General features: G+C 35.4%; 3 protein-coding genes across 5 annotated transcripts in view; all 3 read right to left on the bottom strand.

Moving 5' to 3' along the window:
* Window positions 1–5,280, bottom strand: part of nectin3a (nectin cell adhesion molecule 3a) — a 43,835-nt gene extending 38,555 nt beyond the window's left edge. The window contains exons 1-2 of one of the 2 annotated variants that reach the window (XM_051863536.1): window positions 4,876–5,280; window positions 4,438–4,642 (exon numbers count right to left, since the gene is read on the bottom strand). In XM_051863536.1, coding sequence (XP_051719496.1) covers window positions 4,438–4,528 — 91 coding nt within the window. In that variant the 5' untranslated portion in view covers window positions 4,529–4,642; window positions 4,876–5,280. Of the gene's footprint in view, window positions 1–4,437 lie in introns of both variants that reach the window. The other variant, XM_051863535.1, reaches the window with a different exon arrangement.
* A 968-nt stretch (window positions 5,281–6,248) lies between these two features.
* diabloa (diablo, IAP-binding mitochondrial protein a) lies at window positions 6,249–8,759 on the bottom strand. Of its 2 annotated transcripts, none has more exons than XM_051863666.1 (6): window positions 8,521–8,759; window positions 8,290–8,416; window positions 7,556–7,681; window positions 7,345–7,455; window positions 7,060–7,156; window positions 6,249–6,933 (listed from the first exon to the last, which is right to left on the bottom strand). In XM_051863666.1, exons 1-6 carry the CDS (start codon window positions 8,646–8,648, stop codon window positions 6,728–6,730), a joined length of 795 nt encoding a protein of 264 aa, XP_051719626.1. In that variant the 5' UTR covers window positions 8,649–8,759; the 3' UTR covers window positions 6,249–6,727. The 2 variants fall into 2 exon arrangements, with proteins under 2 accessions (XP_051719626.1, XP_051719627.1); XM_051863667.1 differs by having other exon boundaries at window positions 7,556–7,678.
* A 1,790-nt stretch (window positions 8,760–10,549) lies between these two features.
* LOC127495797 (odorant receptor 131-2-like) lies at window positions 10,550–12,970 on the bottom strand. Its single transcript, XM_051863099.1, has 2 exons — window positions 12,745–12,970; window positions 10,550–11,861 (listed from the first exon to the last, which is right to left on the bottom strand). The coding sequence occupies exon 2, from the start codon at window positions 11,848–11,850 to the stop codon at window positions 10,894–10,896; it is 957 nt and encodes a 318-aa protein (XP_051719059.1). The 5' UTR covers window positions 11,851–11,861; window positions 12,745–12,970; the 3' UTR covers window positions 10,550–10,893.
* Between the last annotated feature and the right edge of the window lie 2,537 nt (window positions 12,971–15,507).

Raw genomic sequence — 15,507 nt, 5'->3', positions numbered from 1 at the left:
ACATAGTTTAATGGAGAGCAGCCCAGTTACAGAGTCTCTGATTATCACATATTTCCAAGATGGAAGACATTCACAGCAAAATGTTTCTCTGCGGTCATGGCTATCTGTGCCGCCTCAGCTCACAATAAAGTCTAACAGTCATTTCCTGATGGACCTCCTTCAAAAGAATATTTTAATGTGATTGTCAGGTTTCAGCCTGCAGTTATGTAGGCTAAGTGAGATTAAATTGAAGTACAAAGATGGGCTGGATGATGCGGTGCACATAATAAAGAGTCAGCCCGTCTAAATTGGCCTATGAAAGTAAGCATGCCTTCTAGATCGCTATTGACATACATTGGTCATTTCTATGCACTATACAAAGCAGCCAAACTTAAGTATCTTTTCGAGAGGCAAGCCAACAAAAAACAATTAGCCTAAATCACACTCTGGCTTATCCATTTAGCATGCAGCAATGAAATAACACAGTCTAACCTATATTTTCTGTGATGCATCACCTGCATGATGAAGGAGCTGAGCTTGCATTGCTTTCACCTTGGTCTAATTTGCCCGGTCAGGGTGACATTTGCTGACTGCATTTCTATAACATAGATCTCTCTCAATCTACAGCAGCGAGGCTATCACAGACACCCTGTGTGTGTGCTCTGTCCTTACGTGACCCTGGATTAGCCTGCATGTCATTTGCCGATAATGACTGCAGTGAATGGCCTGTCTATTAAATGTACACTTGAAATGACCCTATGAAATCACTTTGCGAAATACAGAAAAACACATGAGGTAAACTGCCGATTTGACAAAGCCTCAAGTCTCATTCTCTCTTCAAATTACATACACATTGGATTTATGATACATGCATGAAAAGATATTTATCGGCTAAAAGGATTCATCTACTCGAAATGCTATACTGCTGATATATAATTAATGCAATTTAATATACACAACAGCTCTTTCTGGTTCTTGAATCTGATTGGCTGATAGCTGTGCAATATTCTTGTGATAACAGCACTCCTACCTTTTCACCGTTTGTATCACTCTGCTTGTGACTGTCATGGCGGCCGAGCAAATCCAACGTATTTTTTTTATAAATACTACACTTGTTGTACCACAAACTGTAGTTTTAAGAGTTTTTTTTAGTAGTTGTTTAGACCTGAAATATGTGACTCATATTTAATCATAGCGCCTATTTTCCAGGCCATCAGCGGACATTCATTGCTCGTGTACCCGCCGAGAACAGCTTCATGTTCGGGGATTTGCCGCTGGCTCTTATAGTGGTTAAACATGAGATATAATTGATTTTGGGCACATAAAACAGGCAATCTTATTTATTTTTTATTATTAAAATTATTAATCTATCACTTGTTCCAGAGCAAATCGAATTGGGCTATGTTAAAATGAATTATTTAATATTAAGGCTATATTTAACTTACATCCCGTAGTGCACTGCTTTTGTACGTTTGACTGAATTGTACAATTGTGTCTATTTCCTATTGTCATTTATAATGGTTATTGTTGTTAATTTAAATATTATTGTTCAATAAATATTATTTTATATAAATAATATGTTGTATTTGGTATTAAGAAAGGGTCCATTAGTACGTAGCATGGATCGCATGAAAGTTACATTAATACGCCATTATATGGTGGCAAACTACAAGTGAATGAGTCAGTCACAAGAAAAAAAACAAAAAAAAAAGGATGTTTTGGCGATGTTATGAAAAATTCCCTTAACTGTAAAAAGGACAAATACAAAAACCACTTTCCTATATATATATATATATATATATATATAAAATTATAAAAAATTGTTTAAATTAAAAGAACAAGTATCGTACTTAAATTTAATCAATTAAAATGAATTAATTTAATTTAATTATATATATATATATATATATATATATATATATATATATATATATATATATATATTACTTAAAGGTGTAGTTTCTGAGATCACTGTTGATATTTAAAATCAACCCAAACAACCACACCCCTCTCTTCATTGCTCCGCCCCCAAAATGCATGAACATGCAATGCAATAGTAGATGTTTCTTTATTATAGCTGAAGCGAAGCTAAATAATATTTTGTGAAAAATGAAGCAAAGATGACCAACGAACTACAAGGAAGAACAAAAAATGAACATACAGTACAAAGAGTATACAAATAAGAGTTTGTTGTTAGTCGCTAGCAGCTCCAGACAAACAATGACATTCAAAACTGTCCTGTTACTACAGCTAACATTACAACAACAGCATATCTTCGCTCTTTGAAACAGCAAAACCAATGTTACTCACGTATGGAGCAGAAACAATGCAACCTTGGTGTCCATTTTCAGGCCTTCCTGCTTCGGTCTCTCCTGCCCTGTAAAGCTTTTCTAATATTAACACGGGTACTAAAGCTCTTGCCTGATCATAACCCTTATTTCTCCAGTGATATCCCTCAGATCTTTTCTCTTTTGTAATGTCTCTCAGTCATCTCTCTTTCTACAGTCTTTCTTCAAATCTCCCTCTTGCTCACTCTCTCTCTCCTCCCCCATCATGAGTGGACACGCCCCCTGCTGCTGATTGGCTACAAGTGTGCTGTGGTGCTCGGTCCGATCCACTTCCAACAGCGTTTCTCAGAAATCGCTTACTGCACCTTTAAGTCAGCATTTCTACTGTCCTGCAGAAAGCCAACATTAGCATCTAGTCTGTCAAAGTGAACTACCATGACCCATGACCTAACCCTACCATTTTGAAAATGCTTTATTTATGCTTAAAGTTGCTTGCTGCATCCATTTTTCCACCCTTCTCATTGGGCTACAAACGACATGATTATAGTCATTCTGTGTAACATACAGTACCACTTCCTCTTGCAGTGTTTTTCTAAGGGGCAGGCAGAGAGTTTCTCCTATTTTAACCTAATATTTAAGGAAACAAAAGTGGAAGGTACCACTGGCAGAGTGCCAAATAACAGGTCAATACTTCCAGACTCTGCGGCTTCAGTCCTTTTCCTCTCAGGCACTAAAGTATGCCCTCCACCCCCTTGCCTAAACACACCCAACCTTTCACTTGTTCTTCACCGTTTACTCAAACACTTTACAACCATTCCATTCTGGTTGATCATTCTGAGTGTTTCAGCATAACTTACATGAAACAGAATCTGAAACTTCTCTGAACACAGAAGTTGTGTCCCAAATGACTCTTCTGTCAAGTGTATGAGTTTGAGAAGGTTACTTTTTCATCCAGGAGTCTGATAGCCCCTACCCTTCCACTACCTAAGGAAAGCTGCACTGGAAAGCTGCACTGCACTGCTGCCACTATTCATTTTTTGGTTAATTACATGCATCATCCATGTATTTGAAGTGTGCCTTTTCTTTTTGGAATTTTTTTCAAACTACTCACACTATTTATACTACAAAATGACATAGAATAGTGCATAAGTAAAAGAACTGGGGCTATGTCCGAAATCTATACCCTTATATTGGGCACTATCTGAGGGGACAGCCATTTGTAGTTGTGTCCAAAACCATAGTGGACGCTATCAAGTGCACTCATTCAATCCCACAGTGCGCCGCAATGACGAGTGTACAACCGATGTAAATAATTATAAAAAATAATTATTAAACAGCAAGCACAAACTATGCAAAAGCAGCAGCCCTTCCGGCGCACTCAGTGTCCGAATTCGCTCACTTGTTTTCATTCACTCCCTCAAGTGAACTATATTAGTGGACTAAAGTAGTGAATAGTGAATGAGGGTATAGGGGGCGATTTCAGACACAGCCTGGGACTCACCTAGTAAGTTTTTTTTTATTTTTTACTAGCTGCCACTTCACAAAGGTGTTTATTGTGTTTGGACATTTTATTTTGATATCAATATGACAGTGATATTTCTTCTTTTCTTTTTTTTTTTTTTTAAATGCTATTAATTTATAACAGAATGTGTAAAACATTTTATTAGCAAAAAAAATTACTGAATGCATCTTTAAAGTAATTTAAAGCCATGTTGCTATTAATTAAAAGTCTTTTGAAAATTAAAAATATTTTGAAATATTTGCAATATATAGGTAGAAAAACTATAAACTGATTTTGTACATCATACATAAAACTCACAAAAACTGTTTTATAAAAGAATTCTACCAAGTATATTATATTATAAGAAAATAAATCATTCAAATTAAAGTGATTACAAGATATTAATATAGGCAGTACTTGGACTTCGCTTGTGTAAGTTTCACTAACCTAAGCATATCTTAAGGTAAAAAAAAAACCCTTTCTAAAAAAAAAAGAACAGTTTATTGTTAGTTTAATAACAGTTCATTTTAACTTTAACAACTAACGGAACATTTTTACACAGGGCATACAATAGCAGCCATCTGATGCCAGCTCGCTAGGCACGTTAACTTTAAGGTAAGTCCAATTCAAGATGACTTGTTGTCATCCTGGAAAAGATAAAGTACCCACCGGTGCAGACGCTCAACAGAAGTCCGAGGAAAGGTAGTAGCCCATTGAAAAACGTGCTATTCCCAAAGATGTGTCTTACTTCCTCTGCCATGGTTTCTGACTGCAGTAGTGAGTTCCTCCTTGTTGAATCAACTCGGGTGTCTGTCTGATCCACAGCAGCCGAACCGCGCGTGGGCGGTACCTTTAGTCCAGCAGCGGTTTCCAACTAAAAATAAACCCGTCAAAAATGCAGAGCATTGCGATGCAGTTAGCATTTACACTCGTTCGGAGACAACTGATTGATGAAATTATAATAGCAACGGCTTCGAATTAATGGAGAAAATAAGGCTGCACAAAGTCTAAAAGCGAAAGAGTGTCCCGGGATATCTTTAGGGTATTTAAAGCTCCTTTAAAGGGATAGTTCACCCAAAAATGAAAATCCTGTCATCATTTACTCACCCTCAAGTTGTTCCAAACCTGTATGAATTTCTTTCTTCGGCTGAACACAAAAGAAGATATTTGGAAGAATGCTGGTAACCAAACAGTTGATGGACACCGTTGACTTCCATAGCGTTTTTTTTTTTTTCAATTTGAGGCTGAGTAATGACAGAATTTTTGGGTGAACTATCCCTTTAATCGATAAAGATATTCAATAGGCTCACATATGCTGTTTATTCAAATTGTCAGCTGTACTAAACTGTGAATTCCTCAACTTCATTTGGTCGTGCTGGAATGCATTTGCTAAAATGTTCCTTGTAACATTGCAAAACTAGACATATTGGAATGGCTTGGCTCAATGGGGTGCTGGGAGATGTCGCCCAGTTCACTCAGATTAAAGAGTGAGCCATGCTGGGCACGCTTTCCATGATCCTTGTGTTTTATTTATGTCTTCCCAAGAGTGATAAATCCCCAGCTGAGTGGTGCCATTTACACCAATCAATCATTTTTATTGGTCCTCTTCTGAATGTATGTAACTCCTCTAATACAACAAGACTTCTGGAACTTGATGCACATACAAATATTTTTGTGGAGTTCATGAATCATGGAGAAGAGAGAACATATTGAATTTTCTTACATTTTAAGACATTTTGAATTATTTTCTAAGATCTGCAGAACATTATATAATGTAGCATTGATAGTTTATGTTTTTAATGGTAGTTATTATAAAGTGTTAGAAGTTCGTAGAGGTTGAAAACTCCTTGGATTCTCAGTATAAATACAGGCCATCAATTAAATCAATTTTGTGTCAAATAAAAAAATCAACTTTTTAGCTTTTATAGCTCTCTTTGCAAAAGATAATTCTGTTATCATCTGTGAAACACAAAAGTAGATGTTAGGCAGAACAACAATTTCAGTCACCATTGATTTTATTATATGGGAAAAATATGCAATATAAGTGAATAACTGAGGCTTCTATTCTGCATAACATCTGTTTTTGTTTTCAAAAGAAAAAATATATAAATGATTACAGAAATCTAATCCATTTTTTACTGTCCTTTTTACAGTTAATAACTGAAAGACTTCTGTATTGTAATTAGACTAAAATAATAAACAATGTTTATTTCTGACATCATTCTCATTTTTTTCCCATAATAAAGCATGCCATCGCCCTCTGTTGGTTAAAATTGTGAACTTCTACATGAAACACATTAAATGAAAGCATATTTAACTGTAATTTAAACATTTATAATAAATAAATTATGTCATTTAAGTGTTTAAGTGTGAATGCCACAAAATATTATAAATGTACAAATCAATTCATTGCCAAACAGCAAGGCACCATAATTCAGTTCAAGAAAATAAGTTATAGGAATTCAGACATTTTGCAAAAATTGTTCTGAATAATTTTTCCATTTATTAAGATAATAAATAACAGTTAATCTCTTAAACATACAAAACAGATTGATTGCAACTTTGTAGGACTATACATTGTAATATCACAACATCCTGTGATACAATTTCAATGTTGCATTAACATGCACGTAATTGCATCAAAAAATAAACAATATAAAAATATATACATATATACAAATACCAAATCAATGTTATTTCCAAAGCAATCTATGGATCTTACAAGCTGTGTTTTTCGGTTTTCTTTAACAGGTAATACAAGTTATTTTATAAACATTTGTTGGACTTTTACCTGTTCTATTGTTATGAACACATATATTGATTAAATTCCATATCTTTAAATTCCATATCTAATACTCATTGCAAATTCATATCAAGGTGCATTCTGGATTCATTCATACTCGGTGAGTGATTCACTGCTTGCTACAGAATTGCTAACTCAAGAACATTCATAGTTTTTCTAGTCCTCACGAAGGTAGGCCTCTGGAATATCTTCCAGGTCATTAATGTCAATGCTAGAAGCATATTCAGCCATTCTCTGGATTTCTTCCGCTTTAGTCTCAGCCAGTTTTTTCTGTGCTTCTTTTGAGATCTTTCTAATCTCCTCCACTTTGGACTGCGCCACCTGCAGGTTAGTCTTTGTTGCTGTGCATGCATGCTCCGCCCCTGTAAAAATATTAGGATTGAATCAATTCACAGACCAGATCAATCTCATATGTACCAGAAGTGCTTTTTTAATAGATTGCATAGTAGATTACAGGTTTAATAATTAAGGACAATTGATAAACATACCTGAATTGTAGGCTGCCTCTGCTGACAACTCACAGATGTGGATGGCATTGATCCAGTTTGACTCAAAGCGTTTGCATTCTTCCAATCTATCACTAACCTGACAAAAGGGAGAAACACTGTGAAATCTCTGAAATGAGATATAACTCCTTCGATAACAACAAAGTCTGTTAATCAGTCCTACTAATCATGATCCATGTTGTTGCAAAAGGTAAACGACACTTAGATAAACGAAACCAGACCTTGTTCTACAAAAAGTAAACAAACATGTAAAGGAACAGAATTTACCTCTACTCTCTGGCCAATGATCACCTGCCAAATGCTGTCCTCTTCAGCAGGGGTCAGTTTTCCTATTGAGGTAATGTATCGCTTCTGAAGGGCAATGAGTGTATGTAGTGCCTAAGAAAAGACATTAAACATAATATTTTAGACATCAAGCACATTGTAAAGTTTTACTGAGCAGACTACAGTTTTAAAATGCAGTGTTTATAAGTATTACCTTGGCATACTGTGTGAGGGCATCCACAAGAGCCAGCGTGGTCTGAGAGAGATAGGTGTTGGCACTGTCTGTGACCAGACAAGATGCCCGACGAATCAAAGATTCATGCGAGAGGTTTTCAACCTGCTGGAGGTAAAAGGGATGCTTTTATTACACACTTGTCTTTATAATAGTAAGGAACAGGATCGGAATCTCGTTCTATTCATTTATATTTTTAGAAAATGACTCTTATGAGCTGGTTCTTTTCAGTTAATCAGAAGCGTACCAATCAACAAGACGTTGAGCGAGTCCGAGACTAACGACTCTTATGAGTCGGTTCTTTTTAGTGAATCAACAACGGTTACTGAATAAACCTGACTCAGCCGCAACTTTCAACATGTTTTGTTGTAAAAAGTGGTATTCTTGGAAAAAGATGATTATGTAAATATAAAATAAAGCATACAGGCCAGTTATTGGATTAAAACGTCCCTTTATAAGCTTTTGGAAGATTTCAGATTTATTGTTTTGTTATGCCTCAATCAAACTAATTGCAAAGAGGCAGAATTCAATAAGAAAACCATTTCATTTCGCAAAAAAAAAAAAAAAAAAAAAAAAAAAAAAAAAAACATTTAAAAGAATCGCTAATGCGACCGTAAGCTTGTTGTCACGCTCTCAGCTCTCCATACGTGCGTTTCACAAGTTTGTCAATTCCCCAATGTCTTTAGCGTAAATGCAGAATTTAAACGTGTGGTTACCTGTGTAAAAGGAACCGCACAGAGGGTGCTGCCGACACTGAACGCGACTGCATTGGATCTGGCGACCTCCGGCAGGCGCAGGAGACGCTGATGAACGGGGCTGCTGCAGAACACATTGGCCTTGTCCCTTTAAATTAAGAAAATAAATTAGACTGAGCATAGAGCTTAATTAAAAATAACACCCGCATATCTACCACGACATTAAAATTGCAAAAAAGCACGCAATCTTACTTGAGAAGTTGAACGCACGCGGCGGTCCGTCTCAGCACTGCCATGTTTCTCCGGGCAACCAGGAAGTCGGTCCGGCCTTTTAGAAGACTCCCACTAGCACACACACCACAGTTTCTAAAAGCCTGCATATCGCCTTACAATCTTTTACTAATAAAAAAAAAGAGATTTAGAGGTATCCTTTAAGCCTGTATTTGTCTTAAAGTAAAGCTCTTCGATGTTTAAAGTGGACAACACTGCCCAACAGTATTTATATACTTCTGAAGGACTCTGCCCTCCATGCAGTGTATTGATCCGTTTATTCGGACCTTTAATCTTGATTTTACTGGTTTAAGTTCAAGGAAAGATAGGGTTTGACGCACATTTAAACACTATGTCAGCACAAAGGCTGTGGTAAACAGTAGGGAGCTCTTAGTGGTTGGGCTGCAGTACTATATGATGACTAGCAATCACAAAACAATGTGTATTGAGAACATAACAGGCACAGGTCATTGATGAGCATGGCCTGCACGTCTCAAAGGGGTGTGGCAGAAAAACAAGTCCACATGATAAGAAAAAAAAAAAAAAAAGCTTATTAGGCAAAAATATATCTATGAAGGCAATATAAAGAGACATAGCTATACTGTGTGTCTTTGGGTTACATTCATAGATAACTGATGAAAGCTCTTGACAGACCAATTCAATCGACCTCAACCTATCTTTCAGCTCTGAATAGTCAGAGTGAATTGGTCTGAACAGTTTTTCAACTGTTCCCTATCAAGTTGTTCAAATAGCACGCTGTGAGACAACTAATCAGGACTATTTGTACTGTCCTTGTTGTCATGACTATGGAAACTTTATCAGTAAGAAAGAAACCCTAAACAATGTATTGGCAAAAGTGTTGGGATACCTGACACCAACATGGACATCACATTCTAAATACATAGACATTAATATGGAGTTGGTGCTCTGCTTTCCACTCTTCTGGGAAGGCTTTCCACAAGAGTGTTTCTGATGAACTTTTTTTTAAATGTTTGGATATTTATGCAATTTTAGTTATACGTTTCATTTATCATTTTATTTCCTTATGGCCAGTATTGTTGCTGCACTGTTAAAACATTTGTAGCATATAGAAAGTTCAGTTTGTCTGTATGGTAAATGTTTAATGGTGAAAAAACCTATCCCACAAAACCATTTGGCTTCAAAATACATTTAAACCCCTTTTTAAAGAGTAATCATAAAATATACTCAAAAAAGACCCTTAAAAAGTGATGAAACCTCTCAGGAGAGTTCAGAAAGTACTTATCTTATGCAGTGGTATAAGAAAGTACACATAAACAAAGAGTTTATAGAGCTCAGGGTCCAAACCTCAAGAATACACAGAAATTTTTTGTCAGGATTGCATCATGTCACAGTGGCATGCAAAGGCCACAAAACATTATAGACACATAACAAACATTTTAGCATTAAAACTTTTATTTGCATGATGTTGCTGTTAGTTAATTTTCAAATAATTGTGCTAATAGTTTATCTTCATTACCCATTTAGGGTATTTGTTTGAGATACTAACAAAAGGGCTGATTCTTTGTAATGTAACAATCTTATCTGATGATTGCAATGAACATATCTACTATAATAGTGTGTAAAATATTTTGAGAGTAATATATGTTTATATTAAAGGAGATATGAGCATCACACAGATAGTCTGCTCATGTTATGTATTTACATTATTGCATATGATATTTATTTTTCATTATTTCAATTGGGTGTGACATGTGACACTTGTGGTAACTGATATTAATATTTTCCTAAGAGGCCTCAGAAAGAAAGTGTGCTGCATCCAGGGTGGCATAACATTACAGATGTTACACATGAAACACATTTAGAAAACAAAACAACTGAAAAATCCAAAATCTAAATTTGTTGAGTTTGAGTCAATATTTTTTTGTGCATATTTACATCGTTGTTCGTCAATGATGTTCACCAAAAGACTACCTAAAACACTTGCTATATGTGCTATGTGTTTACCTTATATGTAGATTGTATTTATACAGAAATAATTGACTTTCATTTAATACATTTACATGTATATGATGTACAGAAAATAATGCTCAATCGGACCAACAGAGGTCGCTATTAAACAACATACTGCGTCTGAGAGGCACCTTCCAAAGACCTTATTGGCCAGACAAATACAACCTCTGGATGATTTTACATGGAATATTATAGCCACTCTAATGCATTTTTTAAAATCAAAACTGGAGAAAAGAATGTCCTGAAGAATATGTGATATGATACAAATAACTTTATGACATGCATTTAGGCCTGTTAAAATCACATGGGCACTAAAAACGTTTAAAAAACGTAGTTTGATTGTAAGACTTTACTAAAAGATAATCATGATTGTTTAGTTGTGTCAGATGAGATGGTGTTGTTTTTGCATCTGATATAGTAAGCCATAGCTGCATAGAATTTCTCATCTCTGAACCCATAGACGAGAGGACTTACTGCTCTAGAAGTGATACTAAATGCCAGGAAATTTATAAATCGGACAGTCAGATATGATTGAATATCATACTCCATAACTACATTCTCAATGTAAGGGCACATCACCTCGGCAGTACATAAAAACAGCTGAAGGATGTGGAGGGAAATGGTTCGCTGCCCTTTTGCTGCTGACTTCTTATTGTCACCAGATGCTGCACGTGCAGCAATATATATCATTACATAACAAAAGACTTCAATGATCAAAATAGCCACAAGCCCCACAATATACAACAGACCCCTAGCAAAATGACGAATCTTATCCGGAATCATAATCTCATAGTGGCAGTGTGTGAGTTGAGACAAGTATTCACGAGAGGCAGTGCTGATAAGAATGAACATATCAACAAAGGGGTTTATGGAGCTCAGGATCCAAATCATTAAAATCACCATTATGGCTCTTCTAGAGGTGGAGATCGCATGATGTCGGAGAGGCATGCAAATGGCCACATAGCGCTCCACGCACATGGCTATAATAGTCAGTGGTGCACATGCTGTGATAGCTTCCATTAACATGCATATGGGGATACAGAAATGCAGAGGTAATAAAACAAAGTTGTATGATAAGAGCACCACAAAATCTGTCAGACAAAGAAATATTAGGTCTACCAAGAGAGAGTGACCAAACAATATATAGCGTGTCTCTGTTCTGAAAGTCTCTTTCTTGGAGAATATTAAGAGCATGAGGAAGATGAGGTAGATAAAGGGCCAAACAAAGATCTGGGTCAGCGCCAGTGAAATGTTCCTTCGGACGGGGTCAACTTGGATCAGTTGCATCTGCTCATCACCACTGGCATTCTGACTGGCCATTGTGCGCACATCTGGGAGACAATTAGACAGACAACAAAAACACAGTCTCTATGAGATGACCATGACTAATCCTTGAGAAATAAATAATCAACATTTATAATATACTCTATCAATAAGCTTCAAATATTTATGTAGCAAATAATAAAAAACATATGTCTTCAGTTTACATACTTTCATTCTTGTATTTATGCAGAAACAAATAAAGTGGAAAATGTTTGTGTGATTGTTTTGAAGTTATAAATTTCATTTACCGCAATGAATGTCCCAATTATAGTTATATAGAGATTGCATTGTGACATATAATCTCAATATTTATGCATTATCAATTAGCTTCAAATATTTATATAGCCATAAAAAAGTATATCATATTAGTTTACATACAGTAAACGAAGGTCATGAAATCAGGTGAAAATATTACCTAGCTATATTACTTACTGACAGTAAGACTCTATTCTTGAGTCGTGGTCATCAAGTGTAATAAATGCGCTGTGAACAAACATTTATATAGAGTTTGACAGAGTAAAGCTCCTGTGGATCTGCTAATCTGATGACATCTAGAGCTAAATTTAGATTTGCTTGTGTTTCAGAGATTGACATGGAGCGCAAACTAGTGTCGAAATAGAATAGAGCAGACAATAGGAATGCCATTAGGCTAGATTCTATTCTTCAATGGCATCTGTTTCTTTTCCATACAGCATTTCTAAAGCTACACTTTCTCTCCCTTTCTGCCTTTCATTCTCTACCACTCAGGTAATACGGTATACCACATGCATTCTAACTACACCTAATTGTAATATTTTTAACTGTTACATGCACATATTTGCAACCTTAAAAACAGAACTGTTAATATATTGCTTCTATTGCTAGCATTATAAAGACAAGAATTACCTGTACCTGTATGACCTGTATGCCCCAAGCTTCAATGGCCACGCAGCCACAAAGGCCATCCCTGAATTCTCTGTGCTCTCTGTCTGCTCTATCATGGCCATGGAGGCCATCCCTGAATTCTCTGTGTTCCCTGTCTCTGCTCCTCATGGCCTCCTGACCCCCAGTAGTCTTCTGCTCTGTCATAGTACACAGCAAAATCCCCAGTGTTAATATTAACACCCCTTAGTATACATATGTGTCCACACTACAGGGTGTTAAAAGTAACACTGAAGCAGTGTTAAAGTTAATGAGATAATTAAGTGATTAATTAAGTGATGATTGACCATTAGTGGTGACACCTGATCTTAGTAATCAGTGAAGGAAAGCGATAAAATATGTTAATTAATGTTTTAATGGAATGTTTCGTTTCAAGTCACCGTGATGGAGTTCAGTGTTTACCTTTACCTTTTAATATTAGCTTTTCTCTGGTTGCTTCAACTTTTATGAAGCACATTTGTTGTGGCAAGAGAAAATGTACGTCATAACGTCATATATGATGCAACTTTTTGTATGGAAGAAAACAGGAAGAAATGCACTTTCGCTAAGATATTGCGTAATAGATTTATCATTTATGCTGCGCAGCGATTTTCACTTGCATGTATCAGAGGATTATTACGAACTATGAAGGCAGCTGATGTTAATGGAGTAATTTTGCAGCTTTACTTGCAAACTACAATTCCTGTTCATCAATAAGGTGAGAACTAGAGCTGTTATAAACCCAAAAGCACTCGAATTAAGTACATGAACTGAAAAGTGTATTATTAAAGTAGTAATAAAGATGTTTGCCTTTGTAATAATGTCAATAGTGCACACAAAGCAGTAACTGCTCCATGCTCCTGCATGGTTAACACTCACACTGCATGCAAACCATGCTCTGGCCCACCTCTTCCAAGCAGACCAACTAAATAAACCATGCCTGGGCACAAAGCAAAACAATCACACTTGCCAAACAAACCAGGCTTTGAGGATCAAACACACTCAAACACAATGTTCAGAAGGCCTAGTGTGAATACACTCTCAAAAATACACTACACACAAAAATGTCTGCGTTAAGACACACATAGACATCAAGAATCAGCATATGATTCTCAAGAACGGTGACAATAAATAAATACAAAATACTGACAAACAGATCAACTCTGAACATCACAAAACATGCTACTGTCACAACAAAACAACAGAAAAATAAAAGCAAACAGGAACAATCAATGAAAATTACAGGACAATTCAGCTGCATAATTTACTCATGCTGCAATGCATGATGGGAGCCATGGATAAGTTTTGATTGGTGGCTCACATCATGCACTGCAATATAAAGCACTTTGTTTGATTGTCACCATTGTTGAGGTTCATATGCTGATTCTTGATGTCTGTGTGTGTGTTCTTAAAAAACTTCAGAATGTAAAAGCACTGTTGGGTTTCAAGCTATAACATCAGAGATTTGCTATCACAAAAAATTAATAAAATATATGACCAGTTAGTACTGGATGTGCCTAGTGAATCAGGCCATTATAGGATGATAATGTCATCATCAAAACAAAAGCATTTGATCACTAGCTTATGTTTATGATGCTTTTGGGAAACGCAGCCCAGATCATAGTTTCTCTGACCATAACAAATGTGCTTTACAAACACAAAGTTGACGAAGCCAGAAAAAAATAATAACATTAACATATAAAGGGTCAAGAGCCCAACTAAAGAAAACGCTGATCACCATCATGGTGACTTGAAACGAAACTTTCATTAAAACATTAACATATAAACATCTGTTAATTAATGAATGAAAAAAAAAAACATGAACAAAGGGGTTATTAGAGCTTAGGGTCCAAGAATCACAAATAAGACTGTTTGGAAGTAAAGGCTTCATGTTGGTATGAAAAGGCCACATAAGGCAACATGTTTTTCTTCTTCTTCTTCTTCTTTTTTTTTTTTTTTGCTTGCATTAATCTGCAATCATGTTGCCAATTTATTGTTATTATTTAATACCTTATTATTTAAAATGTTCTTTTCATTTCTCATCTATATGTTATAATACATTATTGAGATAATGAAAGCACTTTGTTATCTTAAAATGGTGTGTAATCCATTTCGTAAAAGAGTAATGTTTGCCTTTATAGAAGGTGCAGTGCAGTGAATATTATTTTGTCTCATAGACTGTATTTCATTGAATGTTGCACAACCACAATGCTGCTGTTTACTATGTATTTAAATAATGGAATTTATTTTTCAAACAAATGAACGTATTGTTAAAAAAAATCACCTATTAATATTTTCCCTTAGATATATAAAATACAAAGTTCCACAAACTTCCACAAAAATGTGGAAGTGTCTTGAGTATCACACTCACTGTAGCCTTTGCATGTTTGTTATTCACAGATGTATTACATTGAAAGACCTTAGGAGTATTCAGAAAGAGAAAAAGGAGTTATATATCAAATGCAAATGCTAGATACACATTTAGCTTAAAAAGAGATTAATTCACTAGTATTGTTGTATGATTATTGTTCTTTTCTAACATGTGAAATGTTTTAACAGAACTCACTGATATTTATTAGATGCCAAAATGAATAATAATAATTTGTGAATAATCACATTGTACACTGATCTCAAATAGTCTGTGATTACATATAAATCGTTTAACACAAGATTTAATCTATTTGTTCAGCAAATTTGTATCTAATGCAAATTTACAATAAAATATCCATGTAATTGTTAATAATTAAAATGACA

This window comes from Ctenopharyngodon idella, chromosome 15 (genome assembly GCF_019924925.1).
Source record: "Ctenopharyngodon idella isolate HZGC_01 chromosome 15, HZGC01, whole genome shotgun sequence".
Lineage (NCBI taxonomy): Eukaryota > Metazoa > Chordata > Actinopteri > Cypriniformes > Xenocyprididae > Ctenopharyngodon > Ctenopharyngodon idella.
The sequence above is the reverse complement of the archived record's forward strand: the minus strand, read 5'-3'. Positions and strand labels throughout refer to the sequence as shown.

Excerpts from the sequence above, each read along its gene's own strand:
- LOC127495797 (XM_051863099.1), bottom strand. The coding sequence starts at position 11,850 with ATGGCCAGTCAGAATGCCAGTGGTGATGAGCAGATGCAACTGATCCAA.
- diabloa (XM_051863666.1), bottom strand. The coding sequence starts at position 8,648 with ATGCAGGCTTTTAGAAACTGTGGTGTGTGTGCTAGTGGGAGTCTTCTA. Across the intron at positions 7,682-8,289 it reads GTGCGGTTCCTTTTACACAG|CAGGTTGAAAACCTCTCGCA; the intron begins GTAACCACACGT and ends TTTTACCTCCAG. Across the intron at positions 7,456-7,555 it reads CCCTCACACAGTATGCCAAG|GCACTACATACACTCATTGC; the intron begins GTAATACTTATA and ends GTCTTTTCTTAG.